The 25,120-nt window shown below is 39.1% G+C and overlaps 1 protein-coding gene across 2 annotated transcripts in view; it reads left to right on the forward strand.

Moving 5' to 3' along the window:
* nrg3a (neuregulin 3a) overlaps window positions 1–25,120 on the forward strand; it is a 343,893-nt gene that overhangs the window by 298,221 nt on the left and 20,552 nt on the right. For both annotated transcript variants that reach the window (XM_084949177.1, XM_084949176.1), the window contains exons 4-6: window positions 1,913–1,936; window positions 11,554–11,656; window positions 19,602–19,728. In XM_084949177.1, coding sequence (XP_084805303.1) covers window positions 1,913–1,936; window positions 11,554–11,656; window positions 19,602–19,728 — 254 coding nt within the window. The remainder of the gene's footprint in view (window positions 1–1,912; window positions 1,937–11,553; window positions 11,657–19,601; window positions 19,729–25,120) is intronic.

Raw genomic sequence — 25,120 nt, forward strand, 5'->3', positions numbered from 1 at the left:
TTTTATGTGTTTAAATGTGCATTTTTCCTCTAAATACACTCTGATACAACTAATTTGTTTCTCTAGTTTCTACTTAAGTGCAGCATGACTGGTACAGAACTGTTTGGTTTTGAATGGATTGAGTGGTTAGATTCAGGAAAGTACTTTGGTTAGTGTTATGAAAACAGCGTGAGCGATTTAAAGTAAATAAAAGCCAATCAGACCTTGTATTTAATAAGTTCTATCAGTGCAGCGTGTAACATATAAAACAGCTGAAGTTACTAGACCTGGGTTTGGTACTACTGCCAAGTCAGTACTTTGGTAGAAATCAACACTAATGACTGAAATGTTGAATTAAATTAATGTTTAATCGATTTGTGTCTCATTGGTTAACATTTTCTAACTATGATTAGATAATAGAATAATTAATGAACTAATTAACTCAATTAACTAAACAAAGTTACAAAATAAATACAAATGCCTCTAATTATAAATATCCCAATGTATTACACAAAATTAAATATATATAGTTGACACTGAGGTGCCCCCTCTTATATTGACTTTGTAATTTTCTCTGTAGAGGATGTGATTTTAAGGGGGTGCAAGTATTGCATTGTGTACTTTAGAGCAGCGGTCCCCAACCTTTTTTGCGCCACGGACCGGTTTATGCCCGACAATATTTTCATGGGCCGGCCTTTAAGGTGTCGCGGATAAATACAACAAAATAAAACTAGTACCAGTACCGAAAAAAAGAAAATTTATTCGTAACACACGTGAAAAGACCCAGGAAAACCGAGTTAACGATAAAAACGATAACAAAATAACGCTGAAAACCAATAAAAACCCTGAAAACCATACATTTCACACCTGAGCCTCAACTCTCGCGGCCCGGTACCAAACGACTCACGGACCGGTACCGGTCCGAGGCCCGGGGGTTGGGGACCGCTGCTTTAGAGGGACCAATTGTAAAGCCAGATGGCAACAGGCAGGAAAGATTTAAGTCACGCTTTTCTATATTTGTGATCGCAATTTGGTGAAGACAAAATGTGTTTGTTCAGAGTCAAACCTAGACAGTTTTAGGCTGTGGATGAACATTGATAGTGATTTTTTTCTCTCTTCTTTGTAACGAGTGGATTCTATTGGTGGCCTTGAAGCCTTTTTCCAGCATCTGTCGATTTTACTTGTGTCTGCAGAAATGTCAAGGTCAGAAATCTGAGCTGTAGGTAAAAGATTAGAAAGCATTTTATCTGAATGAAGAGATGAAGAAAATATTAGTCTGGAAGGAAAGCCTGAGAGCTGGAACAGTGTGAGCTGTAGTAGTTCTGCTAAGATCTCTGCTTGGTTTGGTTCTCATTGGTACAAAATGACAGTAAATAACACCACTTTCATGTGAGGCTACTGAAGTGTTCTTTCTCCACCGAGGAAACCTGTTCTTTAAAAAAAAAAAAAAGTATAAAATGATACTGACAGATTCAAATCTCTGAGCCAAGTTTATCGCTTAGGATCCAAGTTACTGTGATTCCTTTGGTCTGTGGTTTGATCCGATTTGACTGACAGGGTGCAGGAAACACAAGCAAAGCCCTCAATACTGTCATCAGACATCTGTTCAAATGTTAATAATTCTTGATTTGTGCATGGGAGAGGATATAACAACTTTTTCAAACAACTGCGGTGTTCATAGCGTGAACCTGACTGAAAGAGTTCTGGGCCTTTAAGCACGAGGTTAGTTCAGATCCAGCATTATTATCTCTGAGGGTCCTCACGCATGTGTGTCATTTATTGTGTAATTTTACTAACATGTGTCTTCTGACCTCTTGTGACAACAGACGACTTACACACATAACACAAAATGCTATTGTACGCAATTCTTAATAAAAGCTGTTTTCTTTTCTCTCTCTCTCTCCTTCTTCCGTCCTGCTGCGTGAAACAACAGATCACTTGGGCATCGAGTTTATGGGTAAGGAAGCTTTTCTTGTCTTGCATCTGTCTGAGTCATAACTGTAAACATCACAGCTTTTCATATTGGATAAACAATACACTCTGAGGGCTCGGATACAGAACAAATTGTTCATAACAGCCAGCAAACGGCATAAGTTGGATGTGTCTAATTACATATGGCACTGTGACATCATTTGAAATGTAATCAGGAAAGCTGTGGTGAATACAAATATATCTATAGTTATACATTAACATATTAGCTGCCGTCAACCGTGCGTGCTGCACTGTATTTTACACGCTGTCTTAATCTGTTTTTATCCTCCTTACACATATGTACTTATGTATCTTTACTCCCCGCACCTTTTCTATCTTTCTGCTTTCTTTCTCTCTCTTGCACTATCTTTCTTTTTCTCACAATTGCTTATGAAGTGTCCCACCAGAATACCAATGTGCTGCAGTCTCCTTGGAAACAGTGAGAACAGAGAGGCGTGCAGGGTGCAGTGAGGGAGTTTTTGTGATGTTGGCACCGTTACCAGTCGCACTCCTCATTAGTATGTGTGGGTATGTGTGCGCATGCATGGCACATGCTCAAAGTGTGTGTCTGAAGCCCTAATGTGAGTTTGATGAGATCCTTCCAGCGATTGTGTGTTGAATGTTAGTGTGCGTTTCCCATGCACACGCTGCGAGGCTGTGAAGGATAGATGCCAGCGGCTCCACCTCGTCTTCGCCAAGCTGCTCGCTCCCGGTTTTGGCTCTCGCGGACTCTGTGTCGGGTATCACAGCTGAAAAGCGCTAGTTAACGACATGAAACTTGTTAACCAGAGCCCCTCACTCTCTCTCAAAATGTGTCCTCTTTAGGTTAAAAAAAATCTCTATATTATCAAGGAAAATGCCCTTCTTCTTGTCTGGCTTTACAGCATCTACATGCTCAAAGTCAAATTTCACAAGAACAAGCACTGCTGCTTCTCTTTCAGCTGCCCGATCACTGCTGTAGCAGTCAAACGAAGTAAAGCTTTTTTTAGAAAACCTGCTTAGACTATGCAAACTTGGCAGTGACAGATGATATTTTCTACAGAGCTATCTTGCAGGTTTCCCCATTTATATTCAGCGAGAGGTTTTATGCTTCTGCAACATTGTTCAGGCTGCCACATTTTCATTGCCGAGCTGACGTCTCTAGTCCTGCCAACGTCTTCCCCCAGCATTGTGTTAAGCAGCGGCTAGATAAGAACCTCCCACACTCAATCCTGGTGTGTCAGTGTCTGTGCCTTTGGAAGCTCTTTGAAGGAAAGAAATGCACAGACCTACTGTAATGCTCTTTGTCACAGATTATTGTCATTAATGCAAGTGAGAAAATATACTTTACATAGCAGATTAAACTACAAACTGTCACTTGAACTGCCCCATCCTTTCTGTCAATAGCAAGTGATAGCAAATCGTTATTTCACTCTAAGACACATTGCATCAACAACAGGATGATTTCTAGCTACCATTTGACCAAAAAGGCTCTGATCTCAGGATTAAAAAGAACCAATCTCAGTTGCTGCTGAGAAACTCGCCCTTAATAATAAATAAACAGATTTTTAGTTTGGTGTAAATTTAACATTCAAGTAAAAGGTTTGAGGGATTGCAGGGAGCTCTAGCATGAAGACATTAGTGTTTGAGATGAGATTAAAAAAAATTTTTAATCTTGGGCCCCAACCTACACCAGATGTCACTGGCATCACTATAAACAGCAATGAAGTCACATTTAAACACATGGGGTAGCCGTAAGCATCATTTGACAACTGTGGAGAAGCGACACATTTATTCCAGACCATAAATGTTACCAGCGACTGAAAACAAATGTAAAAAGTGAGCAAAAGTAAAAGAAGTCCATGAGTGCAAAACACAAATCACCCAAAACATGACAGGGTCTGACTCACAAACCCATGACTTTGAAACTGCCGCCCCTCAGGCAGACTTTGTCACTCTTTTAAAAGAGAACTTTTATCTCTTTGTGTCCAATGTTGCCTCTGCCAGCGTGTCTCTGTGATGCCAGCAGCTGCTGACAGAACGGCAGTACTTGACTCCCAAAGATGAGAATGTGTTGGTCAAACTTGGCATTCTTTGCCATACAAACAAGTAAATATTAACATGTGGGGTTTAATTTTTATTTTGCTATATAACTTTGCACTGTCCACTTTCTGCTGTAGCAAAACAAATTTCCCACGTGTGGGATAATAAAGGTTATCTTATCTTAACCCAGTTGTGGTTAGTTTTACAGATAACTTGAAGCTTTGTGCCTGTTTTATAGAGAATGAACTTCTCCCCTCCAAGAGACTCAGTTTCTGGGGTTAAAAGGAGAAATCTCTCCTCCGAGGACATCACAGCCTGAAGCCCTGAGCCGAGACCACATTCAGGAATTCTTTGATCCAGTTTTCCTCTTAATATATTTTCTGGATTACTTGACAGAAGTTGACAAATTTGACAGCATCCAGTCAGTCAGTCATGTGGTCATCAATATTTCTCATATGACTGAGCTGTGACTGGAAGCTTTTGCACCGACTTGTAAGTCAATGTTTGAAGAAAGTGTTACAAGCAGCTACTTTTGAAGGGCAGCAGATGTATTTTAAGTCATGTTGATTTTCAATTTCCTTCCAGAGGGTTTGTCGAGTGATTGTGCTGGAAGGAGGCTGGTTAGCAAAGACGAACAGACCTAGCTGGACGCATTTGTTTCTTTCTGTCATTTACTTCACATCGTGATAGAAACTGGCGAGGTAGAAAAACTTTTTAAATCACTCACTCAACTTTGGCAAGCCGAGAACTAAAATGCACTGAGAATGCTAAATATTAAGCCTGAGTTGTTTGGTATGACAGAAGAGAAAGGAGATAAGTAACACAAGGGAAGAAAGACAGAGAGGAATTTAGAAACTGCAATCACTCCGGTGTCTTCCCAGAGATCCCTTTTCTATCAGGCAGCGTCACAATTTCATTTATTTTTATTATACTGAGATTTTCTGTGAAGGGTTTTGAATTCCTCGTGGTGCAACTTGGCTCTTTTTGAATAAAACGGTGTTGCTTCTAGAAACATTACCTTTTTTTTCCTATAGGTTCAGGATTAGAGAATTTTTAGTAATAAAAAAATAAATAAATAATCCGTAATATGTCCCATATTTTTTTAAGAAAATTGCCATGGGAGAATTGGCCCTGTTATTTGTTATTGTCATCTGACACTCATGAATAATGCATCCAAAAAGCTTCTGCATCCAGATTCATCAAAGTTAATTATCCTTTAGTTGTGCTGAAGTCAGCCTTTAGTAAAATTGTTATGCAAATCTATCCGTAAACCAACCAAACCACAAACAGGCAGACAAAAACATAGCATTCAGGCACTGGGGCATGAGAATTTGAAGGGTTAAAGAATCTGTGGTGCTTGATGGTGGATCTAAACAAAGCACTTGTTAAAATCAATTTCATGCCACACTAGAAGGACGAGCCAGGAAAAGCCGGGGCGATGAGCTCTCTCCTTTTAGTGCCAGTAAGAAGCCAAACGGCAGGCAGCACACAGAAGAATGGCTACTACCAGCACATACTGAGCTACAGTAACATCTTCCGGGCTGTGGGACAGGAGAGAATATTATGAGAAGCAAGAAAAAAAAGTGATAGAAAGAAAGAAAATTGCCAGCGATAACAATATCTCCAGTCACCTAAATAGATTCAGTCTGTAAATGGGTGAATAAAGCTATCCAAGTAATAGAGGAAAGAACCGTGACCAGCCAAGAGAGCATGTTTACTCTAGCACGGCAGGCCTGCATATTAAAGGTTTTATCCACCATCAGCAGTCTGTGCTGCGGCACATGGAAATTCTAATGCTCAGAGCTGCGGAGAAATGGCAACATAATCCCACCCTCTCTGTCTGCATCTTTTGATCTTTGCTTTTTCTTATGTCACTCCTTCCATTCATCCATCCGTGTCAGTCTCTAATGATCATGACATTTATCATGGCCTAGACTGGGGGCATGTGATAAACAGAGCATCGTTGGTATCAGAATGCTCATCTTTATATGCCGCGCTTTGACAGTAACAAACTCTTCTTGTGCACTTTACGTAACCGTCTTGGCCCGTGACACTGGGCAACCAAGCTGTCATTGACATGGACTCGTAATAAATGATCTAACTTGATAAAACAATGTGGAGCATAAGATGAAGAAAAATTTTGTATCAAGACTTAAGAATCAAAATGGAACTGCATAATGTACATTATGATATAAAAAAGTTTTTTTAATCTCATCATTATGGAACCAAATACTACCTTTAAAGGATTAAAACACAGCATTCTCACAAGGCTCAACCTTTAAATATCAGAATTTATTTGGGCTTTTGAAAATGAATCAATCTACAGTTGTGTGTTAAACGTATTTAAATCATTGTTTTCTTTTTCATTGTTTGTTCTGATTGTATTGTTGGTGAACAGTCTGCAGCTTTGTCTCAAGGTTGGTACCATTTTACCTGTTTTAGATGAAGCCAAGAACCAATGCCAAAACAGTTGCTTGGCCACTGCGAGTCGGTCTCCATCGACTCCTATGTCCCATGTACAGGGGTTTTATTAAGGCTTAAAATGGAACAGGTGAAGGCCTCGAGAGCGGTGTTTCCCAACCATTTGCAGCCACGGCACATATTTCCCATTAGAAAATCACACAGCACACCACCAAACAAAAATGTCGCAAAAACCACATTGATCATTTTTCTCCGTGAAGCCGGTGTAGCGGAATTGGCTCGCTTTGTCCCCAGAATACTTTTTTTTTTTTTTCTCACTCATGCACGAGCCTTCATCTGGGTCCGAATGTTCTCCAGGACTCAGGTCAGACTTACTACTTTTTCTTTTTGAAACACTTATCTTTTGCTATTACGTGCTGTGTTGTCTCACTTGCAGCATGACTATGGCTGTATCCCAATTCAGGGTCTGCAGCCTTAAAGTACGCAGTCTCAACGATCCTCAAGGGCCGCGTATTTAAAGACCGCTAAGGCCGGAAGTGCGAGGCTTGTGAAATGGGACGGTCTAGCCTCCGTTGCGCTGCCCAGGTTGCCTAGCAACCATGATAGCTAGAAACGTTTCATAAAGCTTTGTTTAACAGAAATGAAGGAGAAAATCATTTGTTCAAGTGTTTGTTTGTTTCTACATGAGCTTTGATCATTCTCTGTAAAATTAAGGTCAGCTATTGAACGGCATATATTTTAAAGTAAAGGCTTTAAAACCAAGTTAGTACAAACGTCACTAATGTCACATAACTTTGCCGACATGTGGCCAACAGTAATGTTTTAATGATCTTCGTTAGTAAACATTTGCACATAAATAAGTGACATAATATTCAGTACTTACTTAAAGTTTACTCTTCGGGCGCCCCTCATCGTTTTTTTTCGGCAAAATTATCCACACCCACCGCCGCGCTATGCATTCTGGGATATGTTGGGCCACGAAGTCTACACCGCCACGTCCTTAAAATTCAGGGAAATGAAGGACTCATTTGAGGGCCGCATTTCGAGCAGCCTTCGAATTGGGACAGCCTTCGTCGCGTCGCTGTGACGTAATCGGCCTTAAAATGCGGCCTTTAAGGCTGCAGACCCTGAATTGGGATACAGCCTATGTCATTTCTTCTTCGTCTTCTTCTGTTTTACTGGCAGTTGGTAACCCATTTAATTGGAGTAAGAAGTTGTACTGCCCTCTAGTGGAAAAGAATATAATTGTTCTGCCCATTACTCACGCTGGTCGATTACAGCAGCAGTCCCCAACCCCTGGGCCACAGACTGGTACCGGTCCGTGAGCCGTTTGGTACCGGGCCACGAGAGTTGAGGCTCGGGTGTGAAATGTATGGTTTTCAGGGTTTTTATTGTTATTTTTCAATCATTTTTATCATTAACTCGGTTTCTCTGGGTCTTTTCCCATGTGTTGTGAATAAATCTTCTTATTTTGTCACCTGTACTGGTTTGATTTTGTTATATTTATCCGCAACACCTTAAAGGCCAGTCAGTGAAAATATTGTCAGACGCAAACTGGTCCGTGGCACACAAAAGGTTGGGGACCGCTGGATTAGAGTACCAATCAGGTGGAACCAGATAATCTTTCACCGCACACCTGATCATTTCTCGCGGCACATCCAGTGGTTGCGAAACACTGCCCTAGAGGGTCTGAAAATTCAAGCTGCTGAACTGGATTGCTAAACCCTGTTTGTGGTATTGGTGTCTTTTGGAGTGTTGTCTGACAAACATTATGGTTTGTTGCATAGTTAACTGTCCCATCAGTTCATCTAAGAAGTTAGTGCTCCAGTTCTCATGAGAGAAATTCTAGTATTTTATTTTTATTGTACTTAGCACTATTAGCTCGATGTGCAATGCTACCATACAGTGTCTAGATGCACATTCTCAGTCATATTTGCTAGCCTTTGCTGATAACTTGCATTGGAACTTTTCATGCAATTATGGTCACTTCTCTTTCCAGCAACATAACAACATTGAGGCTTCACAGCAAAAGTCTACAAACAATGAGTAACATCAAAGGGGCCGAGTCCATCCTTTCTATTATCTCCATTTCTGGTAGTCTCAAAACCTGGTTGATCAGTAGCTTCTATGCTAGTATGCCAACACTGACTGTTTGACCAATCAATCATCCAAATTCTGCAACAATATAAACTTTGAACTGATTCCAATGTGCTGCCAATCAGCATTAAATTCTACTACCTTCAAACTCCAGGCCACAGTTTATTCCATAATTGTACAAATGAAATACAACTGAATAGTCTTTCACCTAATATCTGTAACAGTCCTTGACAGTGTCGGTGCCTGCCAGCTGCCTGACTTGTCCATATGTTTGGTATTAGATTAAAATCCTTGAATTACTCACAAATCTGGCACCCTTTGTCACTAAAATAAGGGTAAGATTCAATGTGCAAACACTGCCTGGATAGAAAAAAAATTGAAATCTCTTAATGCACAAGAGCTTTTTTTTTTTTTTTTTTTTAACTTTCAGTGATTTTTGAGGGGAAAACTGAGTCGATCCTAATGGACTTGGCTCAAAAGCACTCCAAAGGAGAGGGCCACTACTGATGGAAATGTGTGTGCTGGAGAACTGCCAAGTGCATTTTACTGTCCACTGTTTCTGTTTATATGTCATGAACTCCACCAGGCAGACTTCAGCCATCTCGTCAGGGCTCAGAGTCAGCATGCCTGAGAGATATGCTGTCAAAATGCCACCTCTCTCTGTCGCCAGACTTTAGTCTCCTCTGTGTGTGAGTGTCTGTGACTGTGCTCTCACCCACTAATTGTTTGTGCTTATTTTGAGCATTTGTGCTCTTCAGGACATAGGTGTGCATGTTGTATGATGTAACAGAAAGCTGGTCATTTCTCATAATGAAGCTCAACTCAATCATTTTGGATAATGATTGAAAGAGTCGGCACACAAAATCTGAGTTGTTTGTTTTTAAGTAGGAAATGCTCACAGTTTTTCATTTTTATTTTCCCATTCAGTTATTTCACATAAGCCCACTTAAATTGTATTTCTCCAAGTCTTTCTCCATTTCTTACCGGCTTATCTTTCTGGCACACTCAACTGTGCGGAGTGTATAGCAGCTGTAAACACGCTATGAATGTATATGACTACATACAAAAAAGGTCACAGCAGCCCTTCTATATTACTGCCACTGCCACTTTTAGTGTAAAATATTGATCATATTTCTCTATAATGTGGCTGTGAATAAGTGGCCGGCAGGGCTCTGCAGTGCAGAAGTGGAGGTTTCAAGTGGAAAGTAATAGAAGATGTGACCTCACGGCTCCACAGATGGAACATGAACATACTTTCCCTCTCATGAGCCATATGATTAATTCATATCACGAGAGGGTGTTTTTTTGTTTTGTGTGTGTGTGTGTGTGTGTGTGTACAGCTAGTGTGACCAAATAAGCACGTGGGAGGGGAATCTAAGGTTTGGGTGACCTTGGACAAGCCGAAAACATATTTATAACTAACCAAATACTTGAAATGCTGTATGCATATGTAAATATAAGCCAGACAGTGTGTGATATATTGAAGTTTTGCCCATTTCTCTACTCAACTCGTAGCTGTGTATGCATGTATTCATATATTTCTGTCCCTACACACATTAATTACCACCCAGTTTTCCTCAGGCATGTTGTAAATTCTGAAAAGGCTAAACAGTGGCAGCCAGATCAGTCAATACGCTGGATTTATCAGATAAAAATCCGTCTTCCTTCCTTACTAGCACCTGGCTGGTTGATTTCTCCGCACCTTTCCTTTTCGTCTTGGTCTCCTGCCTCCGTGTCTGTTGCTCTGCCGTCCCTGCAGCCAACCTAATGTGCCCCAGCTCCCTCTACTGACATAATTGTAGCCGATGAGCAAATCTGTTGCAGCCTGATTAGCAGCATCTAAACAGCACTGGCCCCGGAAATAATTTAGACATAGATGGAGGGAGAGAAATAATGGCACAGAGGAGAAGGGAAAAATATACCGAAAAGACACTAATAGGCTCTGCAACATCTGTTATTTTTAGGGATTATAAATGATATATTGCATGTATGACCGGTTGTGCGATTTCTGTGGGGTACACAATAGCTTAAAGGCTGCTGTGAAATGCTTGGACCGAGAGATCCCTGTTTTAAATTCCCTGACAGGCTTAAAAATATTGATGTGGTTGTGAATTAGTAACACTCTCCCTCGCTGACTACTGTCAGGATGCCCTTGAGCAAAACGTAGTGGCTGCAGCTGTGTTGCGTTTTATTCCTCAGCTTGCGGCTGTGATTTTTGTGAGTGGTGATTTTTTTTTTTTTGCGCTAAAGTGGCCATTCGTGCCCATCCACGGTGAAAATTTGTCTCAATCACCTCAACGTAAAACCTCAACACCTGTCATCGTCATTGTTTTCCAAGGTCTGAGCCTTGCTAAATAAAACTTGATTGATCGCCTATTAATGTATCTGAAGGCAACTATGATTTACTTGTTCGGAACAAACAAGACAGCTTCCATTTTTCTCCACTAATGGCGTTCCTCCGCACCATAACTCTTCTTGTCTCCATGTATTCAGGCTCCATTACATGTGGCATCCATTTCAAAAGCAGTGTCTTGTGTCTGTCGGACCATTACTCTATGTGGGAGAGCTGATAAAATGAGCCGAAAGGCTGTGTGGTAACTAAGAATAGCAAGTGTTGCTGGGGAGTTGTAAAAGCGTGTTTGTTTATTGCTGTTTTATTTCAATTTTATTTGGTTTACGCAAAAGTAATTACACTTGTAAGAATCTGCAAGACAGATACAAAAAAGCCTAAGAGAGCTGTTGCACCACAACTGCTTGTTCGATGATTTAAAATGGCTGTTTGGGTGCTGTAAACAACACCGTTAGAAATTAAAAATGGGTAAGTGCAAATCTCAAACCTATGTTTAATTCTGCGTTATGGTGAGGACTGTGTGAATATTGACTGTGGGATGTCTGCAGATATACGCACTCGCACAGATGCACAGCCCACTGTTTTCTCTCCCTTCCTTGGTCTCTCGCATAAACACGTATCAGCAAACACGTGCGTGATCTATTGCTTTATTTCCCCGAGCGTCTGTTGTTCAAACATTAATGTGACTTCTTCCTCTGTTTATTTCTCCACAGAGAGCAAAGAGGTGTATAAGAGACAGGTGCTGTCAATCACATCCATCGCCATGGCAATTAGCCTCCTGGGAACGCTGTGCATGGCCCTCTACTGCCGCAACAAGTGAGAAAACAAACTCACAACAAAACACCGCACATAAAGTCTACAAATGGCTGTTAAAACTACAATTCAAATCTTTTTAAATTCAGCATACTTACTAGCTTATTACTTACTTCCTGTAGGTAATATTCAAGTTGCACTCGCGCAGTTAAATGCTGAGATCTGGGAACAACACTTCAACAACAAAGTGGATCAGTGAACAAATCTTTCTTTGAGAAAGAAGAAAGTCGTGTAAAACTGCTTGTTGTAAATGAACTGTCACTAAGTAAACTTTAAACAGATTGCAGTGCACTACCAGCGAGCATTAAAATCTACAAACTTCAAACTAGAGGCGACAGGTTATTTCATAATTGTACAAATAATGTGTGAATCTGCACCTCTAAGCATTATCTCCCTAGGAATTATGTTTCAGTACAAACCGCGAGCAGACTACATAACAGGTGGAGACGAACAGGTGTTATTTTTAATGTATTCAAGCTCTCTTTATCACTAATGTGTGAATGGTTTGTTAAGTAACATCAAAAATCAGACTTTCTTCAACCCTCTTTGTTGCATCTAACAGCCTCTAGACATGATTTCATTTCTGTTAAAGACTCGGGTCATATTTGCCCCACGAACTGTTGCATTTGTGCATTGAGCCGAGGTCCCAAATGCCTTGGCTTAATGCTTCTCCTTTGCTTTCCTCATGACACGCAACAAAAAGCCAGACTAGCCAGCACTAATTTAAAAATGGAGATCACTAATCACTAAGCCAATAAAAGTTCTGGTTCCCATTGCAAACAGACCAACACAAACTTCACAGAAATAAAATGAAAATCTGATGTGGACTCAAATCATATTTTGCTAGCAATAACAATAACAGGGAAGCACGGCGTTATCTTTGGAAGCCCACCAGCCCAAAATGGACAAATTGGCTTGGACATTCAGTACATGAAGGGATTTCCATTTAGTTTCAGAGAGTTTGAAAGAAATTGATGCTGCACTGATGAAGCGATGTAATCTTCCAAACACAGAGCATCCACTGGTTGTGTTGTGTGCCATCTATGATGTCACCAGGGCCCTATCACCTTGACACTTGAGGTTTGCTAGACTTGCTGTAATAAACTCTCGAATGCTAGATGTCACCACTCGGACAAAACATCACCACTGGTATAGAAGTAGAAGAAATTGAAAATGGAAGCAAAAAAATAAGCTTTTCTTCCAAGTCTTCTGCAGAAAGTCTCATCCTGTCAAGGTTTTACAGCATCTCTCTCTTAGCCCTTGTCCTTGTATACCATTAAAATGGTGGCTAAAAACTGTTAAGGTCATACACTTGTGTGCACCATCATTTTCACCTAACGTAATCTTTCACTGAATATGACAAAAAATTAGAGATTGAGTTCATGAAGCTATTTATCATAGACTTCTGCACAAGTAGAAGTCTTTATGCAACCAGACGTCCTATCCCCTGCTAGCCATTAAAGCATGCAGGTTTTAGTCACTTCTGCATTAGTTTCACTTTTCAGCCCTGGAAGCAATCTCTGTCTTTTATACTGTCTATTATGGCTCATCAGCATTTTGGCTGTTGCTAGCTGGCGCAGGCAGTGCAAGCATGCACAGGGGTGCAGCTGCAGCTCAGTCAGTAACTATGCGTGTCATTAATAACACTGGTTTTCTGGATGCTAAGCAGAGAACTTTCAAAGTATTTGGCAAGCTGTGAATATGTTGCTACTTAATGCATTTATATGCTCACTGATAAATATCCAAACGGAAACATTGCAGGAGTCCTCAGTTTTCCTGAGTTATAAAAAACAATTACTGCTGATAATTCAGGTGAGCTTGTTTTTGATTATTGGCTGCTACAACTTGAAAATGGTACTTGGTCACTTGATTCTTAATTATTTAAGTAAGCAAAATGTATATCTATAAGTGATATTGCTGATTGTTCTTATGAACAATGTAGTTGATGTCCAACTCAACAGAAAAACAGGAACCACTATGACATTTTGTCAGTCTCTCCTCTGTGAAGCGGCGCTCTGCATATCATAAAGAGTGTTTCAGTGGCTTCGTGACACAAAAACGACTGAGGTTAGAGCTCATGGTGGGTATTCAGCACAGATAAATTTAGTTCAGTTCTACACTGGAAAGACTGAAATTACAAGAACTGCAGTTGAATTATTACTCAGCTCCTAGAGTGACAGCATTTCCCCTTTAATATGTTGACAAGTAAATTAGCTGTAGTGACATGAAATTTCACCACAACCAGCAATTTTGATTTTTTTTCTTGATTTTCCTTTGATTTGAAAGTGTCTACAATGACTGACATTCAAACTTTTAAGTAATATTACTGCTGCTACATTCTGCCACTGGTCCCTGAATCAATATATTATTATTACATGTGGTAATAAGCCCTATTGGGTGTGGTCAGACCATATGTAAACAAAGACATATTTAAATTTAGTGAAAACCGAGGCAACATGTTGAGGCATCCTGCATCTTGGATGAAATCCCAGACCAGGTATTTGCAACAATTTGTAAAGCTCATTATACACATACACATATTCATAGCCTATTATCACCCAAAGGTCAGCTCATGTGGCTTAAGCCTTTCTCTGCTCTCTGCCTGTTTTCTGCAGGGTTGAAGTTAATGTGTTCACAGTAATTGGTAAATGAATAGTCATATATATATATATCCCTTGCGAAGGGAATCTCAGCAGTATGGGTTAAACATCTGGTTCTAATGGCAGTATGCCATTCAGAGTATGTGGACTATGGAGCAAGCTATGATAGATGGCACTGTAATTCCATAGGCTTTCCTCAGTAATATAATGATGTGAGTGAGTGAGCAGCCTGACAACAAGATAATCGGATCAAGCGATGATGGACAGGCGCTTTTAGTGAATCCATAATTGAGTCAGGGAACTTGCTTGTTCATTGGAGAAGATGCATACAGATTGGGATGAAGGAGCAAGGGAGCGGATCTGAGTGACCTGAATAAAGATAAAGTCAAAGGTTTTCTCACACCGAGAAAAAAGATCCCGATAAAAGTGAAGCTACATGAAAGACAAATGATTTCCCACTTCATGCTAAAACAATAACAGAGAGACATTAAGTGTGTTTTACATTGTAATATCCATCACTGCTGACTTATCTGCTTTATTGTCCTTTAAAAGTTAACATTAACTCTATTCCATGAGTGTTGTGAAACTCACCACTTCATAATCAACATTTAACCTTAAAAAAACAACAACAACAACAACAGTCTAAGAGCTTGTGTCATAATATAATCACGCTAACAATTAGTAGCAATTCCTACTTTAATTTTACACACTCATTATAAAGTCATGTTTTTATCTAGTTCCTCTAACGTCCTGATTTTGCTACTCAGTTAAAGCGGAGTGTACCAAACTCCAATCTATCATAAGATGGTAACATCAATATTTAACCATTCTGCAACATTATGTGCACTGCCATGTTTATATTTTTTAATTGCACAAAAGGTGCTTCAAGTAAAACAATGATTATGGCAAATATGTAATATATAACTTATAAGCAGGACTTAAATATTTTAAAAAAGAATATGAACTCGTGGTCTGTAAATGGAGGTGGGCTTCAGTCTCCTTGGTGAAAGTCAGACTTAACACAAAAACTTTAGAATAGATTGCCTTAAGCTCTGTACCCTTTAAGTCCCACCTCATTCAAAATATGTTTCGCTCAACGTTACTTAACGTGGCTGTTTGACCTTCTGTGGTCTTAAAATGCACATACTGTATTTGATGTGCAGTTTGACACCAGCAGACTGTTTTCATTTCTGCTGAAGTCGTTTTCTCAGGGTTAACCTTGGATCTGATGTGTGTGGACAGGAGCAAGATTGTGTTACATCACCACTAGTCATGAAGCGAGTCATAGTGTGGTATGCCACAATGCTGAGTCATTCCCCAGCACACATACGCTGACAGTGAACTAATCCATACCGTGTGGTGACAGTGGAGTGGAAGCAGTGCTGAGAATTTTTAACAAGGAGTCAAACTTTTCTTCTTTAAATAACTTCATCAGAAGCAATTTCTTTTTATCAGGCAGATTATCTCTATAGGTTTTTAAGTTGCCTCGCTTTAAAATACTGCTTGCATTGGGACTAAATGCAAAAAGTCAGCATGATTTATCTGTAGTCAGCACTGTTGCCTTGCAACAAGAGACTCCTGCATGTGTGTGTGTTTGCAGAGGATGTGAATGTAAAGAATTCCTCTAATGCAGACATAATTTTCCTGGTGTACTTAGTTGTTTTTTCTAATTATCCTTCTTTGGAGAAACAAGGGTAGCAGATTATTTAGGAGTTAAGTCTCCTTATTGCTCTCTACTTGTGTTCTGCAATAAAGGCATACAAAACCATTCCAACCATCAGATAATTTAAGGATTATGAACCTTTAATGCTGAATAAGAAGTATAGTAGAGTAGAATTTATATGAAATGCCAAGAATTAGTATTAGCTGCGTGTCAGTGACTCATTCAGGAGATCAGGCTGGTTGCAAATATTTGGTGCTTTTGGTGGATATTGAGCCTGATTTTATTATAAGTTTTGTAACGCCACCCTGAGATAACAAAGCCAAATTTTCTCTTTTGCACAAACAGTGAGGGATGCAGGGTGATATATGGCACATCTATCAACAAACCTACAGAGCTGGATGTTTGTATTTCATGGCAGCAAAAGCATATGCTTCTATGACAAAGAGCACTGATACCCTTTTGGATCCTAAAACGGCAAGCAAACGAGCAGATTGCGAGAAGGCTTTAGAAGAGATAATGGACCGTTCCTATTAAGTAAACACTTTTCCAAAACTAGTGTGTACCAAATGTCACAGCCTCCTTCTAAGAAAATATAATTAAAGGCCTCAGAGGTGGAGAGGATAGAAGCTTAGCATGCGGCAGTTTGTAAACACTTCATTACGTCGCTGTCATTCAGCAGAGTGTCTGACAAAGGACAAGTAAAGGCTTCATCAGCTGCATCTGGTAATGAGCATACCCCTGGCACAACACAATGAAGTTGTGATACAGAGCTTTTGTGCTCCAGGTCAGTCTAATTGCACATGCTTGGGTAAGTGGTGTAAAAAATCAAGTAGATTTTTAATGTCTACTGGTCAGAATAGCAAACCAAAAGAGGTTCTTTCAGATGAATGGACAAAATCGGCTCACATCCTTCAGCTACTCCAGCTGTAATTATTACGCTTTCTCTAACTTGATTACCTCTAAACCTTTTGTCATGTAGTCAGCTGCAAGATTAGGGTCAAACTAATTAATGTGGCTGTCAATGACTAGTCCTTCAGTGTATTTGCAAAGAATGTTATAAAGATATTCTTTGTAATATTCAATTTTTTTACTAATGTAAGGAGAACACATCTCAAATGAATAGTCACAGTTCTACATATCTATGCAGAAACTATTAAATGGAGTCAATTTTATTTATAGAGCGCCAAATCACAACAACATTCGCCTCAAGGGTCTCCAAAAGTTGATTCTGTTCATCTGGACGTAGCGTTTTACCAGCCCATTGTTCCTTCAGTGGGCTGGTTTCAGTCATTATGCAAATGTACTGTTTCTAAGATTGGGGAAACCTGCAGTCAGCTGAGACTGAAGAAGTCACTTGGATGAGTGACGAAGCGTTTCTCCCACAGAAAACGCTACGTCCAGATGAACAGAATCAACTTTTGGAGATTTACTTACCTGGATGATTGAGCATGCATCAAGACGTTTATATTGTAAGGTAGACCCTGCAATAATACATACAGAGGAAAACCCAACAATCATATGAGCCCCTGTGAGCAAGCACTTTGGCAACAGTGGGAATGAAAAACTCACTTTTAACAGGAAGAAACCTCTAACGAAGAACCAGGCTCATCGGTCATCTGCTATGACCAGTTGGGGTGAGAGAAGAAAGACAGGACAAAGACATGCTGTGGAAGAGAGACAGAGATTAATAACAAATCCAAACTTCATGTCAAGTGTCATTATATAAACGTCTATTAGTTTGTTTTAATCACAGATCACAGAGAAATCAGATAAAATTATATTACTGGTAGAGAACTTCTCAGGAAGCTCAGTTTCTTCCACTCATCCTTCTCCAGGGAAATCTTAGAAACCAACTCTCCTTCACCAGGGAGCCAGTGTCTTGGTTGGAGAGGGAAGAAAATAGATTATTTTAGGAATCGCAAAGGATGGTAGGGATACTTTAAAAAGTAAGCCAGGCTCATAAATTCAGTTGGTGGAGTTTCTTCTGTATAAACTTGGACTTAAATCTGTCCCTCCTTTGTTCCGTCCTAAATACAATATTGAAAATGCTGCTGCACATAATGGTTCTGAGAAGTCTTGAGATCACTGTTGGATTTGACTGGCTGGGGAAAAGAGACCTAAAAATTCTCACATCTCTGGCTGCAATTAGCAGCTACATATGTTTAGTTTGTTGTCCGAGAGGAGACCTGTAGAACACTACTCAGTGAGATCTGCATTTCTGAAACAAAGGCAAGGGAGCAGACATCATTTTTCAAACTTGTTATAATTAGCTGTTTGTGCCAAAGCTCCAGTTTTGTATTAATTAGAGCAAAATTATAGACTGGTTACAAGTGAGACTTGCTAATCTCAAGATAATGACTGCAAAACATAATTATGACACTGAGGAACTCGATACAGGTTGTACTGGAAGAAAACCTCAGAGCGTAATATCGCGCTAAAGAGGAACTGGTATGGATTTTTGAGTGGAAGCAACTATGGGAGATTAAAGGCCTTTTTAGCCAGCAGGTGTGTCTCTTATTTCTTTACAGTCAAACAACTACAAAGCAGTGTTAACAGAAAACCCTTTCAGGATCCACTAATCTCAAGTGATGTAAAAATTAATCGATACATTTCGAAAAATCAATACCAGAGTGAGAGATGGAGCTGAATCTGTTTGGAACCACCGATTCAAATCAAAAGCTATAACAAAAATGACCTGAAAACTGTCAGTTAGCCTTCACTTTTGTTTGTCTGACCTTTAATAAGGAAATGCCAGATATTCAGTGCTGTATAGAACTTATGATGGTGTATATGATTTACTCTGGAGACTGACAAAGGTTACACTGTGCATGAATATACCACGTGTGCTTATGAGAGGCATATTGTTGGGCATTTTAATATCGCTGCTAGGAATAAAACCTGTTAACAGTTTCTGTCAACATGCATACGTTATTAGATTGTCATATAGAAGCTAAATTTAAAGTGAACATCACTTGGATGGATTGGAGCCAGCCTGAAATGTCAGTGTCTCCTATTATTATGTATTTATAGCTGTATAAACACATACAAGTATTCACTAACATTAGATGCTGATTCAGTGGGATAAAAATCTGGAAGCGTAAACATGATCCGCACTCATTTAGCTAATAGCAGCACTTACTCTCTAGAAATCAAACGTGTTTTTTTTTTAAATAATATGAAACCATTAGGCCACCCAAATTGAAAATATTTGCATCTCACTGAGTCTCTAAACATACATATTAGCCTAATAAATTCAACTTCAGTAAAAGCAGTAAGACGATGTAAAAATCAGCAGCTTTTGACTAGCTTGCTAGCATTAGCATTGCTCTATGTGCTAACAGCCTGTATTTAAGCACTTGGTTAAAAATTCAGTGGTGGTCCCTCCATCCATTCTACACTCAACATTTTGAGTTTTCAGAAGTCTATATCATAATGCAGAACACACATCTGCATTTAAATCTGATTGTAAGTGCAGAAGTAGCCTGGATGATATGAGACGCAATCAGCAGGTTCGCTTGTTCAGTCTCGTGTTAATCTTCCTGTCTTAAAGATGAATTTAATGCATCACTGTTACGTCCAGATACAACACAGCTGAAACTCAGCCAATAAACGCTACTTCTTAAAGCACTCAACTGGATCCAATAACTTTTTATCTCAGTTGTATATTTTTTTCCTTTATGTTTAGGAGGCGCAGAGAAAAACTCCAGGCCCACCTGAAGGAGAGTCGCAGTTTGAAAAACTACACTACTAGTTCCCATAATGCCCTAGAAGCCAAAATGAGGGCCTCTAACACCAACCTGCAAATTCATGAGGTGAGTACATGAGATGTTTTTTCTCTTCTGTTTTTTGGTGCTTATACATGTAAACACATGGAAAACTGACCTCATGCGGAACTCCCGGTGCTCCTGTTTTGTGAAGACTGTTGGCTCGTTTTCACATGTGCGCTGCAACCTGGAATTTTTCTATAGGAGCAATATAGGTTTAAAAGACAGGATAATGCAGATGGCATTGGCCAGTTGAACATCAGCAAATCTAAAAACTGATCATCATTTAAAGCAATACATTCTCTTATTTACTTACCTCCTTACTTTTAGTTATGGATTTATGGAAGCGTAAACATGAGGCTGTACTTGTGAGAGATTACTTCTTACAATGAATGTAGCAACATCCAGCTCTCTTCCAAAAAAATTTGTTAAAGCTGGAAATTCAAATGCAGGCTCGTGTTTTAATATAAATCATTAGTTTATCATTGTTGTGGTAGCTTTTTTTTAATCTCACCCATAGAGGCCAGAGTTTTTTGTAACAGTTATAAAGCCGTCCCTGGCTGAATTTCTGGATGTTGTTTTTTTTTTTAGGTAGGAATTTTAAAATATAGCCTTGGGCTTCAGGGGTTGGTTATTATTTTTCAGTAAATTAGTTGGCATTAGCAGGAGTCAACAAACATTAAAACATAAATCTTAATCTGAAAACCAACAAATATTCAAAATGAGATGTCTGCTCCCTAAAGTTATTATCACTGAGCAGACGCACACCTCACACACGACACCGCAGAGGATTACCATTAGATTTATGGCCGCCTGCAGTTTGTGCATATGAATAAGTATGTATTGCTGTCTCCACCTGGCCACTTGCACGAGGCTTACAGGTCTTCTTGAGAGCAATCGTTCAGTGGTTTGGGAGCATGCTGCTGGCTGCCAGTTTCATTCATCATCTCCTCAGTGCTCTGTGTCATCGCACTCCCAGTTGTGCGTCCGGGCGTAGCTGGCATGGACATGAAAATTACCTTAACATGAATGTTGCTCCTGGGAGACTGTCCTTGTGTGTATTTGTACACCAATCTGCATAAATTAACCTTAAGCATTTTTTACAGTTTAATCATGTAAATCTCTCAGGCACTTCATTAGGTACACCTATGAGCTCTAACATATTCCAGTACAACATCTATACCATGAATTACTGTGTTTCCAGCTTGTGATTTTCTTATCTTTATTGCATAGGTCATAATGGGTGCTGGTAGTGCTCCACCAGACTGCATTATATTTAAATGGTTCCAAATATTTTGTCCACTCCACTGAAATTAATACACAAAGGTGTAAAGTATTAGAAACATTTTTAAATGCACTGTTGGTCTATACACAAGGGGCTCCATCATAAGCGCATTAATATGCAGAAGATGAATAAATCACTGTGTGGGAAAAGCAGTGGAGATAATTACATTTCATGCTGGCAGTTCATGACACAGCTGACAGATTTATCCTGATTTGTCATCATTGCAAAGACTGTCCTCTGAAAAAACTACATCAGCGGTTGTTATTTCATTAAAAAGCTTGAAATATAATATCTTCACCTGTAATGCCAAAGAAGGAAGTTGTGCAAAATGGGTTGACAAAAAAATAAGATAGATGTCAAACATACCAACTATATCTGAATACATCTTTGGTTTTGACCCCAGAAGTTGCACTGCACTAGTTTTTGACACCAAAAAGGCAATGTTGTCCATATTTTATCTGACCTTTTAAAAGAGACCTAAAGTAATACTTAGACTTTGGAAAAGTAAGCTATGGTAACTTGGCTACAACCTTATATTTACCATACACACACATTTGACAGCAAGAGAGAAAATTTCCTTTGTCTATTATGGCATATTTAAAATTTCAGATGAATCTGTTAAACAAACGAGTACAGTTTTGCAAGCATAATAGTGTCATACTTGATTTCAAATGCAGAAATTGAGATTCTGATTTTTTTTTGTATCGATACTTTCATCGAAAAATAAAAACGAGATGAAAATGTCCTGGAGACACGAGATCCAATCAGAATGAAGCTGTATAGAGAAGCGGGATGATCCAATCAGAAGTATTCTCCTTTTACAGCAAAAACTGATCTGCTAGTGACAAATGTTGGGGAGGGGAAGCTCCCTGTTTTTCAGGAAATATGTCAGCGTTGGACGAACAGAAGAGTCGACACATGGACACATTTCATGCTTAATGTCTTTGAAAATAAGAAGCTTTGTAAACCATGCGGAGCAACTTTCACCAGTAAAAACACGACACACTTTTACAGTTTATATTTAATGAACTTTATCAGTTTTGATATTTTGTTGACTAAAACTAAAAGAATTTAGATGCCTGATTTATGGCTAAAACTAACTGACGTTTTAGTCAAAGTTTGCTGTCAAAATTGTCACTGGTACTTGGGATAATGTGCAAAGTATAGTTCAACACACACACTTCTTTCAGTCATTCTAGCACAAATTCATTTTGATTTATCTGTCTGATTGATCTTGTAAAGCAGTGGTCCCCAACCCCCGGGCCACGGACCACTTTAGTACCGGCCCGCGAGAGTTGAGGCTCGGGTGTGAAATGTATGGTTTTCAGGGTTTTTATCGTTTTTTTATCGTTTTATTGTTTCCCTGGGTCTTTTCCCGTGTGTTATGACTAAATCTTCTTTTTTTTTGGTACCAGTACTGGTTTTATTTTGTGGTATTTGTCTGCAACACCTTAAAGGTCGGTCCATGAAAATAAACCCGTCCATGGTGCAAAAAAGGTTTGGGCCGCTGTTGTAAAGGATAAAGGACCATCTTAGGGTAAAACCTTGGCTTGTACAACCAATTTAATTCAGTTTTATCAGTTTTATAGCACCAATTCACAACAAAACTTTCCTCAAGGTACTTTACATTGTAAGGTAGAGCAATTATATTATTAATGCAATTATGTTATGCTTACCTCCTCAAACAAATCTAATCTAAACCATCCGCTTGGCTTCTCCGTGGTCTCCCAGATGTTTTGGTGTTGCCAAGCTTGCGACTGCATTTTAATATTGTCCCAACTTGTTGATTTGTTGACTGCATGGTTCCCTTTGTCTCTTTTCTTTCTTTCAACTCCAGACCTTTGATCTCCTAATTTATGAAAAAATAGGTGTGTAAATCCGAAATGTATCAACCATTCCTGAATGTTTTTAAAGACTTTGAAAGCTGAACGTCTACATATCAATCACATTTTGATTGTTTCATTTTAGTTTTAATGTCAGCCTCAAATAAATGTCAGCACATTGACACTCTTGCCCGAAGCCTCCACCTTCAGTTTCAGTTCAGACGATTCAGGAGTGTAAGATATGGCTCGGAGACAGAGTTAACCAGAGTTTGAAAGCAATCTGAAAAATCTGGAGTTTGTAAAGATGGTGTGTCAGGTGCGTCTCCTCAAATTACCTTCAAGGTAAGAGGTCTGTCGAGGACAAACATACTGGCTTCCCAAACTAATGTAATGATCAGAGGAATAGCAAAAGTCCAGCCGCCAGCATAACTGCACTGCACAAAATATGCCCAAAAAACAGTCAATATTATTTTAATCTCAAAGAGCAACATTTATATTTCAGACAAATAACTGAGGTATTGTTGGAAATTGTGCAGCCATTAGAAGTACATCACTTTTCATTTCACTTTCAACCTAAATGTCAGAGTTACTGAAAACAAATGCAAATAGATTTCTGTGTTTATCGACCCGATGAGAGAGAAGGCACAGGAAAACAGATCAGTTATATAGATCAGAAACGAGTCTGGGAAACTTGAATATTTTGTCTGCATACTTATGACTTGAAACTCCTTTCTGATTTTCAGCTGTGTAGCTATTTAAGGACATTTTTGTTATCTTTTCACTTTCTTATCTCCTTTTGTTTTATGGAAGTCAACAGGAGGAATGTTGTATTCCTTTTCAACTCTGTCCTTTTCATCTTGTTTATAGACGCTTCATTCAAACTTTAAGTGGGTCACTGTTCTTTATCTCAGAATTTCCGCTTTGCTTTATCTTTTTTCACTTACCTATTTTTTCCAACATCACTCTGATACATGATAATATAAATGCTCCAGTACATGCAGGGACATCACATTAAATGTCACATCACCTAACATATTCAGCCACACTTGCTAAAACCAACGGTTGAAACACCAAAGTAAAACTTTCACTTTTATATTGCAACTTTTTTGAGCTCATGTTGCATATGGCATTTCACAACCAAAGTCTCAAAGAGTCTAATCAGCCTAGTTTATCGACAACACAGCTGCTCATTGATTGTCACTGAGGCATTAAGCTTGTCTAAACTACTCTGCTTCACATCTAATTTTGAAATATCATGTTGTATTGGGAAAAAAAGCCCACACTCGCTCATCTCATTGATGAGAGACACCAGATTAGTTGCAACGCTCTTTTTACTAAAACATGTGTGTTGTTGACAGTGCCTTTAAAGGTGTCTTTGTCATTTAATGGATAGTGATTGAAGTGTAAATGACCATTATTGCCTCCCACTTATGGTGCACTTTAAAGTGTTAGAACATTTTAATTATTATTGTGTTATTTTGCAATAATTAATGATCTTTTCTGCAAAGAATTGAAAAAAGTAGACTATAATCGAATATCACATGCATATATTGCATAAATTTGTTCAGAAAATTATTTAAAATAAGCACTTTGGCTTTTATTTTCCTAACTGCTTTATTAGCACTGGCTCTTGAATTACTGATTATTGTTTACTGACTCCAAAAAATGTTTTGTGGTGGAAAAACAAGGCGGATCTTTAGTGCATAAATGTTGCTTTGAAATCTTCTTTTATTTATTTAAATTCTACAACAGTCTTTGGGGAACTTGCATGCAAATGAGCAGCATTTGTTTATTTTGTGCCTACGCACCCAGAATCACATTGATTTCTGTCTGCAGGCAATCAATTACTAAAATTTCTGAAAGGAGCGCAACAAGCATGGGGTCAATGGTGTATTAGGATCTTACACACACACACAACAGCCACACACACATTCATTTCTGTGGCATTTTTTCACTACACAGACACATTTTCGTTTTATTATTATACCCAACTTTCATTTAGATTCGGACTTTTCATCTCATTTTGCAGTAGCTACAAGTAGATCTAGACCCCTGTGATCATGTGGGTCACGCCAAAGTCGGCAGAACATTCCAGCAGTGGCCAGCGATAGAAAATGAACACTTCTGATTAGCACCGCAGGGCCCTTTGTTGGAAGTATTTGATTAAGCAGTGAACTAAAGAGCAGCTCTGAGCAAGTCAGTCTTTCTCTATCAATCAGGTTTTACCACCCTATCATGAATTCTTGAGGTGTCCCACAGAGTCCGTCTGCCATTTCCGCATAATTAAAACTGCCCTGACTTCATCATGAGCGGCGCTGTACTGAGCCCGCTA

The sequence above is a fragment of the Perissodus microlepis genome, chromosome 13, assembly GCF_051167445.1.
Source record: "Perissodus microlepis isolate ML-2025 ecotype Zambia chromosome 13, ASM5116744v1, whole genome shotgun sequence".
Classification (NCBI taxonomy): Eukaryota; Metazoa; Chordata; class Actinopteri; order Cichliformes; family Cichlidae; genus Perissodus; species Perissodus microlepis.